Here is a 14,913-nt window from a genome sequence, read left to right on the forward strand (position 1 = left end):
TAATATATATTGGGAATGATTAATATTAAGAAATAAATGGGGATACATCCTGGAAGAGTATAGTTGAGATAGTGGATTAAAAGATAACATGTGGAAAAATAAATTTTTAATAGGCTAGCTAGTAGAATAGAAGTAGGAGTTAATGGAGGAGAATATACTGAGAAATCAGCCAAATAATGAAATGCTGGAAATCAGCCAAATAATAGGTGGAGTTAAGGAGGAAAATGCTGTTAATCAGCCAAACAAAAAATGCTGTTAATCAGCCAAATAAAAGGGGGAGTTAAGGAGGATAATATGCTGAAAACTCAGCCAAAATATGCTATGCTGGAAATCAGCCAAATAATAGGTGGAGTAAAGGAGGAGAATGAGGAGAACGTATTGAAGAATAATTATTAATAAGGAGTGAAAAAGAAAATGTTGGGGGATAATTAAAATGAAATGGTAAATTTTGAGATTTCTGTGTAAAAGTTTAAGAATATAACAGGATAGATTGGGTTTAGAAAACGAGAAAAATAGAAAGAAATCTTGATTAATAAATTGAAATAAAAATTGAATTGTATATATTTTGAAATTAAGATTTTTGGTGATAAAATTGTAAGGTAACTATATAGATTAATAGAATAGATTGTTTTTGTGTTTAATGTTGACGCTAAAAGGAGCAAGGGATAAAAAATTTAGATAAAGCGGTTTTGAATTTCGATTTATAATTGAACCTATAATTGAATATAAAAAGGAGATTTATTTTAGTAGAAAATTAGGATGTATGATGAGATAATAGAAAGATTAATTAAGATGTTGAAATTTATGTTAAAATTGTTTGTTTTACATTTGTTAAATTAGTGTACCCATTTGTGACCGGACCAAGACTTTGTCCTGGAAAAATTTTCTGTTTTCTGTTTATGTTGGAAAAAATAAAAAAATAAAAATTACAAAAAAAAAAAAAAAAAGAAAAGAAAAAGAAAGAAAGAAAGAAAGAAAGAAAGAAAGAAAGAAAGAAAGAAAAAGAAAAAGAAGAGGCAGGTGGATTACTCTTTATTTCTGTTAGCATGTCTAAGGAAAATGTAAATGTAATGTAATAAGAAAATAATTCTAGGATTCTGGCAGACAATTTGGGTTTTCAAAACTGAGGTTGTGGAGAACGAGAACAAACACTCCAAAACTGGTGAAACCAGAACTTTCTACCAATCGCCATCAGATGAGAATCCACATGATAATACCACCAATATAATACAGTTATGTACAAGGCTCACAGAGATTTTCAGGGCCACTCCCTGACAGCTGTATTGAAATCAGGTAAGTTGCTTTTTCTTTCAGAAAAGTGGTTTCTCTTCTGACACCTATTTATAACCACAGTTTCCTTCTATTATATCAACCAGAGTCTGCCTGGAAAAAGAAAAGAAAAAAACCCCACATGAATACAATTACAGATTTGTCAAACTGCTAGCACAACTACAATTTTATTATTGGCAAAAAATGTCTGCTTCAAAAGGGATAAGGAACGCCTGCTTAAGAAAGAATATGATATATTGATCAAAATATCTCAGCTAGGACAGGGAAACTGAACTAAGGCATGAAACCCACTTAACAGCTTGGGCTAGTCTCTGAATCTCTAGCTCTAGCTCTAGAGGGTTGCTGCCAATTAAAGTGCTGCTAGGCAAAGGAGGAAAGATGATGTACTCTGCCTCAAATTCCTGCAGAAAATCAGGTATGAATTCAAATAAATGAAACAAAATAGCTAAGAATATTACTACATCAGTGAATTTCAGTGATATATCCCAGGTGCTCTGAGCAGTAGCCATCACAGCTACGTACTTGCTGAAACTTACCTTTGCTTTTCAGAGAGGTCAAATTCTTCTAGAGTTGTCTTGGCGAGCATCGACATTGATTGTATACCATATTCAGCAGTCAGCTTTACTAGTTCAAGTGCTTTATCCGCTTGGTTACTTTGTTTAATACAATTGAACATCTCTTTCACTGTCAAATCACTGCATAAGGGAAAAAGGGATATGGATATTGTAGTGGCATCTGTAACATAGTTTGATGGGAAAATATTTTATCTGCCAAATTATGATGGTAGCTACCTAGAGATGGTAAGTCGCCTTTAGGAGAGATTGAGAGAACAAGTTGAATAAGTAAATAAACTACTGTGAGGTAAGAAATTTCTGAACCTAATAACCCAATATTTATTGTAAATAACACGAAAGGCACCTCTTCTTCATAACCCAAGAAATTAGATGAGTTCCATGAGCAAGCAGGGATGCATCTATCCAACCAAAGCAGTTTTCCTAAAAAGTCTAAGTAAAGAATCTTAATTTGACAAAATGACACATCTACTGCCAGGAAAGTTTAACTTGAATCATCCTATTTTTCTGTTCTAAAAAACTGCTAAAATAGACTTGTGCTTCTGACTCTTGAAGCCCTGATGATAAAGGTCACTGCTTTATCTACGCTATATCACCAGAAATTCAGGGCTTCAAACTGCTGATCCAAGAAGGTGACAGCACAGCTCAGAAATTAATAATGCTGTAACAAAAGTTTTGAAAGAAAAGGATTGTAGGTTGCAGTCAAATTATCAATGTAATGCAGCTCAGTTTTCTCTTCAAGATACTATCACAATGTTCTTTTCTGTATTGAAGAGTAGGCCAAGAAATGGTTATTTTTCTCAAATGCTAACAATTAGCAGCTAAACAAATATACATTCCCTGTCCAAATGATACTTCTCTGCAATAACCAAAATACAGAAGTCTTTGAAGGTGAATTAAAAGCTTCTAAGGTTAATTAAAGTCTCAATATTCAAGCAGTGGATGTAATTTTCCGTAAACCATTCAGATTTTATTGCGCCTACAACTGTAGCAGTTTCCTCGATAGCTCTGCTTGCTCTGCTAACAAAACCACCAGTCATTCTGAGAAAATGACAAGCTGACATTTGGTGATGGAACTGGGCCAGCACAGGACAATGCATGGCAGAAAGCAGCATTCTAACACTGGAGAAAATGAGGGTCAAATGAGTCTGAATGCCAATGAACATATCAAAGGGAATGTAAAGATTGACATTTATTATCAGGACTTCCAAGGGACAAACTTTAAAAGGCAAGCTTACCTGGGAACTTGAGAGTATTTTTTAAAAAGCTGTAGCATGTTCCTATTTGGAGATGAAAGAAATAAAAATTACCATTTGAATGCAGAGATGAAAAAAATATGAACTGAAGTCTGTCAACAGGTTTGACTTACAGGTAGTCCTCAGTTTATAATCACAACTGGGAGCAAAATTTCTGTTGTTAAACATAGTGGTTGTCAAGTGAGTTGCACCCAATTTTACAACCTTTTTAAACCACAGTTCTTAAATGAATCCCCACAGTTGTTACATGAATCATGCAGTCATTAAGCGAATGCGGCTTCCCCAATGACTTTGCTTGTCTTAAGCCAGCAGGAAAAAATTGCAAATGATCACATGACCAGGGGATACCGCAATTATTGTAAATACATGCCAAGAATCCAAATTTTGATCATGTGACTTTGGGAATGCTGTGAGTCATTGTGCAAGGACCTGTTGTACATCACATTTTGCAAAGCAGTTTATTTCAGTCGCTAAATGAATGGTTGTAAATCAAGAACTACCTGTATATATAATCCCAAATCTTGTCTTTCAATAATATAGGCTATGTAGTCAACAACAAAAAAATAGAACTACAACTAATTCTCCAAGGAAATCCAAAATCCTATTAGAAAATGATTTTTTCTATGCTAATAACCCAAAATGAAAAAAAAAACCTATTGAATCAAATAGAATTCTACTTAGGAAAAGAAATGTTCACAGAATATGGAAATTAAGTAATTTTAACAACAGTTCACATATAATGGAACAAAAAGCACTATAAAAACTAGTTTCTCATTGGGTTATAGATAAAGATTGGTGAATGCCTTTGGAAACATCTATAGTAGGGGTGTCAAATCAATTTCACTGAGGACCATATCAGGATTGGGTTTAACCTTGGAGGGCCAAGTTGGGGGGTGGGGTTGGCGTGGCCATGGTGGGCATAACACGGAACCGCATCTCCACAGACATGGTTTTATAAACTTATAAAAAATAGGCAACATTTCTGTGATTTTGTTTTTTTTTTAGTACTTACTTGATCACCTTATGAGAGACCAGATCAAGAAACTGACTCCATAGGAAGACTAGAACTATAAATTATTGACATAGGCTAGTAGCAGAATCCTGCAAGACTGAAAGGTAAACTATTTTGCTTTTCCTCCCTTTTATAACCTCCTGCAGTAATCCAGAGGCCCCGTTTTGGACCTGGAAGGCCTTCTGGACCACTCCGGAGGCCCCATTTTGGGCCTGGACGACCTCCTGGATGACTCCAGATGTCTCGTTTTGGGCCCGGAAGGCCTCCTGGACCACTCCGGAGGCTAAAAGCAGTTGCGAGAGGCGTGCCTGCGCCCCGCCCCATTTTTGCTGGCACAGGCATTGTGGGCTGGTCCTTTGCTATTTCCAGACCGGACCCGTGGGCCAGATCTAAGCAACCCGTGGGCTGGATCTGGTCTGCAGGCCTTGAGTTTGACACCCCTGTTCTATAACTATAAAGATGAAACTGGCTTGTAAGTGTGGTAGCAGCTTCACTCACACCTCTCCCTTGAACAAGTTGACATTTTCCAGCAACAGGGGGAAAAAAGCCTTTATCTCATACAGCCCACAATATCTCTATAATGGTAAAAAAACCCTGCCAGTTAGAAAGGCTTTTTTCTGCCCAGATATTACATATACCTACCTCTTGTCTAAAAGTGAAGCAAAAGAAGTGAAACGGCCAGTCAGTAGCATTAAAGTACTACTGGACTTTCTGGTGCAACTTTAAACTTTAATATCAGGCATCATGCCTTTAGCTACAGTATATTTCTCCTCCAGGTATTGCTTGTAGGAAAAAGCAAACACAACAATAACTAAAGGTCTAAATATCATTATATTCTCTCTCTTTCCTCTCTCTGCCCCCCCCCCCAAATGTACTCTAGGGCTTAAGTTGTCAATTAAGGCTCTTTAGAGAAAAAGTTGTACTCCACTTCTACACTGAATAAATGAGTCAAAGTCAAAAGATGGTAACTGTAATTGAGTTAGCTAGAGACTTGACTTTCTATGGTTCAGGAACCTGGGATAAGTTGTTTTATTTCAAGATTTATCTCCAGAATGAAATACAAATTATTGACAGGGACTCTTTTTTTTTTTTTTTCTTACCAAGTTTCCTGCATTCTGCCAGCCCTGGCGAAAAGTATTGTGGTATTATTAAGAGAAGTGTCTTTCCACAGGAGTTGCATGTTCTTGCTCTTTAAGTCATGCAGAGATTTTATATTTTCAGCACAGTCAGCAAATGCAACTTGAGTCTGCAAAACAATAAGATACTTAGCATCTTCAGTCAACAATAGCAATCTAGCAATGAATATTACTTCAGATATGAAGCTAAAGTAGTGCTTTGGCAGTTCTAGGTCTACCTGCTGTACTAGACAGCACCTTATTTACAGAACGAGATGCCACCAACTGTGGTATACCTATGGCCTCTCCAAAATATCTATAGAAAATAATTTTCATATAATGCTCCCCTACACACATATATAGACATATACAAAAAACAGGTGTAAGACCAAAATAAAGCACAATTATAAATATACCCCCAAGTAAAACTTTTAAGATTAAATATCTTTATCTACCTTTATTGTTTCTAAGGGCATTTGTGTATTTAACTGTTGTTAATATAAATAAATAAAATGTGAGTAAATAACCAGGATCAAAAACCTTTTAGTAATTTGTTAATTTTCAACCAATGCAATTTTCTGTTCAGGTAATCCTCAATTGCTGCCTCATTTAATGACTGTTCAGTTTACAATAGAGTAAAAAACCCAACTTTGCAACCAATCCTCACATTTACAACTATTGCAGGATCCTGCAATCCTGTGATCGCCATCCACATCCTTCACAATTGGCTTCTGACAAACAGAATTAATGAACAGGGAAATAAAATTGCAAATTGTTCTCCCACATCTTGCTTAAACACTGTATTGATATTTAAACTCTGTATCTCTTTGTCATATACTTCTAGAGGTAATGTAAATTATGAACCAAAATCATAATTAATTCCTCTTTGGCCACAAACATCTGCTACTGATCTATATGCTACATGAGAAGATAGACCTAAATGTCAGATGCAGTCAGCAGGCAGAGCTTTTTGATTATATTAAAATATCGAGGTATGAAATAGAGCTGTCTCTAAGTATTCACATAAATTCTTTAGTTAAAAGACTTAAATCAAATGTTTAGGGGCAAATCATGCCCCTGATGTAACAGATAGAAGAATCTTAACTAGCTGACAGGTTCTGGAGAACCAATAGCAGAAATTTTGAGTAGTTCAGAGAACCGGCAAATACCACCTCTGACTGGCCCTGCTCCCATCTATTATCTGCCTCCCGAGTCCCAGCTGATCGGGAGGAAATAGGGATTTTGCAGTAACCTTCCCCTGGAGTAGGGTGGAAATGGAGATTTTGTAGTATCCTTCCTTTGCCACGCCCACCAAGCCATACCCACAGAACTGGTAGTAAAAAAAATTTGAATTCCACCACTGAAGTTAACCAATATAAAAATCTCAGGGTTCTTTTTCAAAATAATAGGAAAATTACTATTCAACCCAGCTGTATTCTCAAAAGCACGAAGAACACCAAGACCATTTTAAGGGTTTATAGGCTGGAAGGAGGTAAATTTGTCCCTGTGACAACTAAACTCTTTCAGGCCAATGCAACTGCACAACTGATGTACAGCTAGTTCTCACTTAATGACCCTGCCTTGAGCAACTGCACTAAATGAATGGTAGCTATAACCAGTCCTGTTTCAGTGACCCCCATGGTCATTTGCTGAAAATTTATGTGCTTGGCAGCCCATCTGCATCTACAACCAGACTAAAATTTAACTCCTCCTGCTGCTTATCTTGTCCCTCATCTCTGCCTTTTTGACACTTTGCCTTCCTCTACTCTACTGCCCAATACCCACCCACCCCCATAGCCTTCAGCTTATCTTTGCCCTCTTGTTGCTCACTGATGAAGTGCACCCGGCCTGGCCCTTTGCCTCACAAAGGCAACTGCTGACTATGCAAAACCTTCCTAAACAGCTGTCTCATGAAGGACCATGTGAGGCATATCTTGTCAGTAGTAAGAGGAAGATGACGGCAGTCAGTTCGGGTGGTGAGGACAAGGGCAACAGAATACAGGGTGGTGAGGCGGTGGAATGCAGGGTGGCCAAAAAAGCAGAGATGGAGGAGAATAAATGGGGGGGGGGATTTAAAGTGCAGACAAGTGCAGTAAGGCAGTAGAAGTGTGAGGTTTTAGCCTAAGGACTTCAGAATTGAAAGCTGCAATTGGGACTATCGAAACTGCTGTTGCTAAGTGGTGTGGTCATATAACAACTCAGCAACAGAAATTTCAGTCCTTTTAGGGTCATTACGCAAGGACTACTTTGCACATTTTCTACTAAAGGATAGCTTTTCTGATGTTACAACTTCAAAATCTTATGGACTTTATAAACCCATGATGGTGAACCTATGGCACATGTGCCAGAAGTGGCACACAGAGCTATCTCTCCTGGCACATGGAGCATCGCTTGTTGCTCTTCCGGGTTCCAGCGCAACAGCCAGCAGGTTTTCATGGGCACAGGTGCGCCAGAAACCAGAAGAGCAGCGGCCCATTGCACATGTGCACTCCGGGAAGATGATCTTCTGTTTCCAGCACGCATATGCGCGTTGGCCACTTGGTCTTCTGGTTTCTGGCGCACATGTGCACACGAAGACAAGCAATAGCAAGAGCAATAGGCGCACGTGCCAAAAGATGTGGAGAAGGGATCCTGGCAGTTGCTTTGTAGGGAAGCAGAGTTATCGGCCAGGACGGGCGGTCTGAGGCTTCCCTCCCTCCCCACCTGAGCGGGCTTCTTGCACGGCCCCATGCGGTCTGGAGTACCTGGCCAGCTTGAGCACCCCGGAAGAGCTGGCCAGCCGGCCCCCGCGCAGCCCCCCTCCCACTTCTGCGAAGGAAGCATGACTGCTTCCCGGCCAGTGCGCTGTCTCCAGCATTCCTCCTGTGCAGCCCCACCACCCTAGAAGAGCAGCAGCAGCTTCAGGGGGAAGGGAAAGAACGATTGGCCAGCCCGGGCGCATGGGGCAGCGGGGCAGCATTTGCTAGCTGGGCAGCCAGCTGCCCCTTCCCCTAGCCATGCTGGACTTCTACGAGTTCAAGCGGCAGCTAAATGAAAACAAACAGGGTAAGCAAGTATGGTTGGGGGCAAGCAAGTCGGCCGGGTTCAATGCCAGAGGGAGAAAAAGAAGTACGAGGTAGCGACGACGGCGGCTCTCCCCTTTCACTGCTGGCTGTTCTGTCCTTCACAACGTTGGTTTTCAGCATGGCCCATCGGCTGGCCCCATTTAAGAGAAGGGTTGGGAATCTTTGTGTGCCCAGCCGCCGCCTCTTCTTTACCATCCCCCTCCCTCTGCCTAATTTGGTGCAAGGCTGAAGTGGTTTGGGGAGGGAGGAAGCGAGGCCCAAAGAGCAGCAGCAGTAGCAGCTGCAGGGAGAAGGGCAGGAGCGACTGGCTGGCTTGGGTGCATGGGGCAGCAGGGCAGGGAGGGAAGCCCCAGCGGCCTGGCCATCTCGCCATCACTACCCGCTCTCCCCCACCAGCTGTCACAGCAGGGAGGCGAGCTGCCCCAGGGTTGCAAGTCTGAAGTGGTTCGTGGAAGTGGGGGGGGGGGGAGGCAGCAAGGACCCAGAAGACAGGAGGAAGGGCAGGAGCAATTGGCTGGCTTGGGTGCATGGGGCAGTAGGGCAGGGAGGGAAGGAAGCCCTGGCCTGCCTGTCCTCGCCATCGCTGCCCCTCGCACCTGCTGGCGGAGGCTGTTGCACTGCTGCTTTCAGCTGGAGAAAGCGAAAGAGAAGCGAATGGCCTGCCGCCTCTGTGGCTCTTCCTCCTCCTGCTAGTCTTCCATTCCGGGGAACGTCCAGCATGTCTGGAATGGCTTTGCAGGCTGTTTGCGCTGGCAAAGATTCGTGCAGGTGGCTTTCCAGGTGCAAAAAGGGGCATGGGGGTGGACACACGTATGCACCGTGCGCATAAGTGGTGGACAAATGCATGTGAGGTGTGGCATACATGGGAGCGTGTGCGCATGCACGGGGGGATGCACACTGCATTATGGGTGCCGACATGTGTGCACACTATCGGCACGCCATAAAATAAGATTAGCCATCACTGTTACAGACAATAGTAAGCTATATGCCAAAAATGGTTATGTATTTGCTATTCTTAAATGGCAGAGTTCATTTTAACTTTCTTTAACTTTTTAAATTAATTTATTTTCTATATATTTTAGAGTAATTTTATAACTATACTAGACAACCTGTGCTCCCATAGTCATTGTTCTGGAGGTATTTCCTTGTTTAAATAGAGAAATAGAATAACCAGGGGTAGACAAAAATGAGTGGGGACAGGAGAAACTTCTGAGTAGTTGCCAGTTTCCCCATTGAGTTTCTTATGGGAACTGGAGACAGCATTGGAAATCTCTCTTCCTTCCTTCCTTCCTTCCTTTCCTTTCCAGCAGACAAGGAAATGGTTGCTGTTGGGTGGGAGAGGAAGCAAGGGAATTGCAGGTCTAACTAGGAAACTGTCACAGTACTTTGAAAATGAAAATTATGTCATCACAGCATCAGCCAAATAGCACTGAAGCAGACACAATTTTTTCAAATTTCATTCCCTTGGAAATTATGGGTCCTAGATTTTGGACAATCTGCAAACTAGCCCATTTAAGGTATGTTGGTTTACAAACTGTTGCCCTATGATGCACAGTTTCACACAGTAAAAGGATACTGGAATGAGAATTTTAATATTATATAAACATGCTATACCTATTTATTTATTTATTTATTAAATTTGTATACCACCCTACTCCCAAAGGACTCAGGGCGGTGAACAGCCAAAAAATAAAATACATATAATACAAATGTTAAAAAATATTAAAATACAAATTAAATAATTTGGCCCTAAGACAAATTTAAAATTTTAAAATTTTAAAATTTTAAAAACAGTTTAAAAAAGAGGTTAGGCTAGGCCGGCCTGCTGGAATAGGAATGTTTTGAGGGCACGGCAGAAACCGTGCAGATCTGTGATCCTCCGTATCTCCGGGGGGAGCTCGTTCCAGATGGCAGGTGCTCCCACAGAGAAGGCTCTCCCCCTGGGGGCCGCCAGTTGACACTGTTTGACTGACGGCACCCTAAGAAGCCGCTGTCTATGGGAGCGTACTGGTCGGTGAGAGGCTACTGGTGGCAGAAGGCAGTCTCGTAGATACCCCGGTCCTAGGCCATGGAGCATTCTAAAGGTGGTAACCAAAACCTTGAAGCGCACCCGGAAGACCACCGGGAGCCAGTGCAGCTTGCGCAGGAGGGGGGGGTCATATGGGAGCACCTCATCGCTCCCATAACCACCCGAGCGGCCACATTCTGGACCAGCTGGAGCCTCCGGGTGCTCCTCAAGGGGAGCCCCATGTAGAGAGCATTGCAGTAGTCCAGGCGGGAAGTGACAAGGGCATGAGTGACCGTATTTAACGAGTCCCGATCCAGAAAGGGATACAACTGGCGAATCAGGCGAACCTGATAAAATGCCCTCCCGGCCACAGCCGTCAAATGCTCTTCTAAAGATATTAGATATTGGTTTCCTTTTATAATATTGTATGGTAGTTACATATTACAGGGTTCCCAGCCCTGGGCCATGGACCAGCAGTGCTCCATGGTGCACCAGACACCGGGCCATGCAAATGAGTGGAGTCTCATCTACACATGCGTGGGATGCAGGCAGCATCTGATAACATGGCACCTCTAGTTCTCAGAAAAACCTCCATGGAACTGGTCCCTAGCTCCCAAAAGGTTGGGAGCTGATGTTTTATAAATAAATATATTTTCCATATCTTTTTGGCATGCACTGGGATTTTCTGTTACTTTAGCTTTGAAATGATTATTATACGATGAATCATAAACCATCTTGGGAGATTACTTTTTCTATTAATAGGTAGCTATGTGTTAGGAATCTGAGATGCACAAAGATGATGCCAAGAGAAGAAGCAAAGGAAAAGAATAAGATTTCTTCCAGCGGCTTGCTTTGCTGAGAAAATAGAGGAACTTCCCTAATGTGTATTGTTTTACTGCAAACATGGATAGTATTGCTATTCCATCAACTGAAAATTAATCCTGCAACATTTTTTATATTTTGTTTCAATAAGAAATAGTAAGGGCAGGCCTCCTGGATTCATTTTAGCACTAGTTAATTCATGCCATTGACCTCTGCAATTTTTATAAGAGTTAACGTTTTCCATATCCCATTTTCCATCAAGACTCACCTCTGGAGACTGTATGTCTCTTGCCATAAGAGCCAGAACTTCTTGTACAATAATGTCTCTGAGACTAAATCCAAATTGCTTGATATCTGAACAGGAAAGAAAAGTTATCAGAAATAACTGCAAATAGTTCTTGATCAATGAAATTAACGACTTTACTAAAATAGATATATGGATGTTTAATCCTTAAATTCAACTGAGCCTAATTAACTATTATTGTATGTCTACAGATATGTTGTAAAACACAAAGGCAGGAAAATGTACAGACTATATGAAAGTTAAACTAATGGGAGAGTGACAGATACTTTGTTTTGATGAGCAGTGGCATTATTACGGTAAATATCCATTCTGACTAGATCTTCTTTCCTGCAATGGGATCTGTCACTGGGGATTGCTAACCAACAATGTTTAGAAATTTTACAAACTGCAGAGCAAGTTTGTAATTTGAATAATAAAGGCATATTTAAATTTTGATCTGATCTAAAGGTATATTTAAATTTTACTGATGCTCAAAGAGGCAAATCTGCTTAATATTGGTTCTTCTAACTAAATTGGGAAGATGACTTGCTTATCACATTGGAAAGAGGAAAACAAAGTATAGTTAACCTTTCCATATCTGGGGAATCAATTCCAAGCAATCGCCAGAGTCCAATGCCTGAAGAAGCAGCATTATTGTTCTAATATTTGGATAAAATGCCTGAAGAAGAAATGCAAAATTTTGAATAATCACAGTTTTGAGTCACTGATGTTTAAACTTTTAAAGTGACAAAAAATAAATTAACAAATAATACTTACTGATGGAACCAGTTCTTTATACCACTTCAACAAAACATCAAGGTGTTCCATCATAGCCAACAATTCAAAAAATGACATACTATGTCAAAGAAAGAAATAATCAGTTATTAATACGTGATCAACTTCAAAATGGAAAAGGTTATCATGTAATGTTCCTAAACTTCTGTTCTCACTTCTCAAACAGCTGTAACTTAAAATAAAAACTTAATGTTTTGAACCTCGAAGAAAATGCAGCAGATAGTATAAATTACCTAGCCTTATCTAACAAAATTAAAATCACCTGATGGTAAAACTTCACTTATAAATTTGGAATTGGATTACTGTTTATTTCTTTCTAGGTTATGTTACGGTAGCCATTCTAATAAAAGCTCTACCTTGTAGATTTGACATTATCAGGGCTACTCCAATTATTTCCTAATGGAGAAGCAAGATCTGCAACTTTAGGGTCCTCCCGGACTCATGGCTCCATTTGGGTTGTGGGCATTACCTGGAGTAGGAAGACCTTCTACAGTTAAGGCTGTCCTCATCACTTCTTTGAACTACTGTAACATACCGTCTTTTAATCTGCCTTTATAAAGCACTTAAAATCAGCAGATGGTCCAGCAGATGGCTTTTGTGCTTATTAATATTGGGAGCACATTATACCTTCCTATGGCCCTGCACTGGTTACTAATAAACTTCTGGATGTAATTTAAAGTTTCATTTTAACCTACAAGGCTCTCTATGGCTTGATACAGGTTACTTTCAGAACCTTATTTCCACCCAGAATCTGCCTGCCCTACACAAGAAAAGCATCCTGTGATTCCTCCCTTTGGGAAAAGGGAGGTGGGGGGCAATGCCAGAGATGCTACTTCTTGGTGGCCATGCTGGCTTTTTGGAATGGACCCGGCTGCAATTCAATATGTTCCCCGTCTTTGGCAAACAGTGCTCTTTCACAGAGCAGTTTGGGATTGATGCTGTTCATTGTTATTTCATTGTTGTTATTCTATTGTTTTATTTTAAAATATTTATTACTCTGGAAATTTTGTTTATGTCTATCAATAAACTGCTGAGGGTCCTTAACAGTGAAATATATAGTAAATGTAATTAACAAATAAATTCAATAACATTCAGGAGTTAAGAATAAATCTATTTCACTTCTAATCTTCTAGCCTAGTTGAAGCTATTGATAATTCAATTCTGTAATTATGAATGCTAAATAACAATTACTAATAAAAGTTCTTCTGTGTCATATTTCCCAACATTATCCTGTTGTCTGCTTTCTCCACCACTCTATGTAGCCGATAAGCAAGTTGAACATCCTTCAGTTCCAGACACTGCAATAAAGGCACAAAATATGAATCCTTGAGTCCAACAAATAGCAGTTATTCTGCTACACAGAACATCATACATTTTTTTTTCAATTTTAGCAAGAACAACAAAATCCTAATTCATATTTTATAAAGGGGTACAAGGTAATAAAATATCTTTAAGATGATGGATAGGTGACCGGTAAGGTTAAAAGATTTAGATGAAGTGCAAAGCAGGGCCGATCCTTTTTGACATCTTATTTTCTGGATCAGCAGAACAGCAAAGTTTTAGTGGTCTCACACTAGATTGCAAGATTATTCCAAACACTTTTTCTAACATTTTACTAGAGAGAATATACCATTTTAAAATTTGTTTTTAAATCTAGCTAATACATAAATAGCCAGAAAGTTACTGAAATATATATTTACATTTAAACTGGTGAGAATGTTTATCTACCTCAATATACAGAAATCAAGTCCACTTACTGTTTTCATCGCATTTGAAAAGAAGTAGACTGGAAAAGAAGAAGTAGTGATTGTTAATTTTGGACGTTCTCTAGCAATCCAAAAGAGGGTTTCTTAGGATTACTGAAACAAATTCAAAGGGCTTAGTAACAATAGAACATATGTATCAAGTCAAAGAACTCTAGGACATTGCTTCTCAAACCAAGATACCACCTAAAGCCATAATGACATAGCATTTAAATATTTAAAGCTTTGAGCACAGAATTCAAGTAACTATCCAAGAGCCTTGGTAGTACAGTGGTCTAAAGCACCCTGTTATTAAGAACAGCGGCCTGCAATTACTGCAGGTTCGAATCTCGCCAAGGCTCAAGGTTGACTCAGCCTTCCATCCTTTTTAAGGTAGGTAAATTGAGGACCCAGTTGTGGGGGCAATAAGCTGACTTTGTATAAATATACAAAAGAATGAAGGCTATTGCTTAGCGCATTGTAAGCCGCCCTGAGTCTCTGGAGAAGGGCGGCATATAAATAAATAAATAAAAAAACAACAACACCTATACCCTGATGAGCTGTTGAGAAGAGAATACTGAATACTAAAACTATGCTAACATATTACATTACTTCATGTTTGACTAAACCGAACTTTATTGTATTAACTACAAGTGACTGGTTTGAGTATGTTATGTCTGATTAAAGTAAGCTATAATCATAAAACATCACATCCAAATTCCCCAAACAGACTAAACTTAAATCAAACAAGTACAGTATGGTTAAGCACATAAACACAGCCTTACTCTGAAGGTATGTGAGATATGCTGAGGCACCCAGCAACAGGAGTTATCCTCCTATTGCCCAGAAAGCCAGGAATGATGTGCTGTTAGACCAAATAGCAATCTAGGGCTGAACCATGAAGCCCATAAGAAAGAACAAAAGAGAGCGAGCACAAGTTGGAACATGGAGAA

General features: G+C 39.8%; 1 protein-coding gene across 1 annotated transcript in view; it reads right to left on the reverse strand.

Annotated features, from left to right (window-relative positions):
• Positions 1-1,014: 1,014 nt before the first annotated feature.
• PTCD3 (pentatricopeptide repeat domain 3) overlaps positions 1,015-14,913 on the reverse strand; it is a 33,108-nt gene continuing 19,209 nt past the window's right edge. The window contains exons 16-24 of the mRNA XM_034416150.3: positions 13,976-14,004; positions 13,410-13,516; positions 12,201-12,279; positions 12,012-12,102; positions 11,409-11,494; positions 5,231-5,376; positions 3,101-3,142; positions 1,827-1,985; positions 1,015-1,383 (exon numbers count right to left, since the gene is read on the reverse strand). Coding sequence (XP_034272041.1) covers positions 1,338-1,383; positions 1,827-1,985; positions 3,101-3,142; positions 5,231-5,376; positions 11,409-11,494; positions 12,012-12,102; positions 12,201-12,279; positions 13,410-13,516; positions 13,976-14,004 — 785 coding nt within the window. The 3' untranslated portion in view covers positions 1,015-1,337. The remainder of the gene's footprint in view (positions 1,384-1,826; positions 1,986-3,100; positions 3,143-5,230; positions 5,377-11,408; positions 11,495-12,011; positions 12,103-12,200; positions 12,280-13,409; positions 13,517-13,975; positions 14,005-14,913) is intronic.

Source organism: Pantherophis guttatus, chromosome 4 (genome assembly GCF_059756535.1).
Source record: "Pantherophis guttatus breed Tessera chromosome 4, ASM5975653v1, whole genome shotgun sequence".
Taxonomy (NCBI): Eukaryota; Metazoa; Chordata; class Lepidosauria; order Squamata; family Colubridae; genus Pantherophis; species Pantherophis guttatus.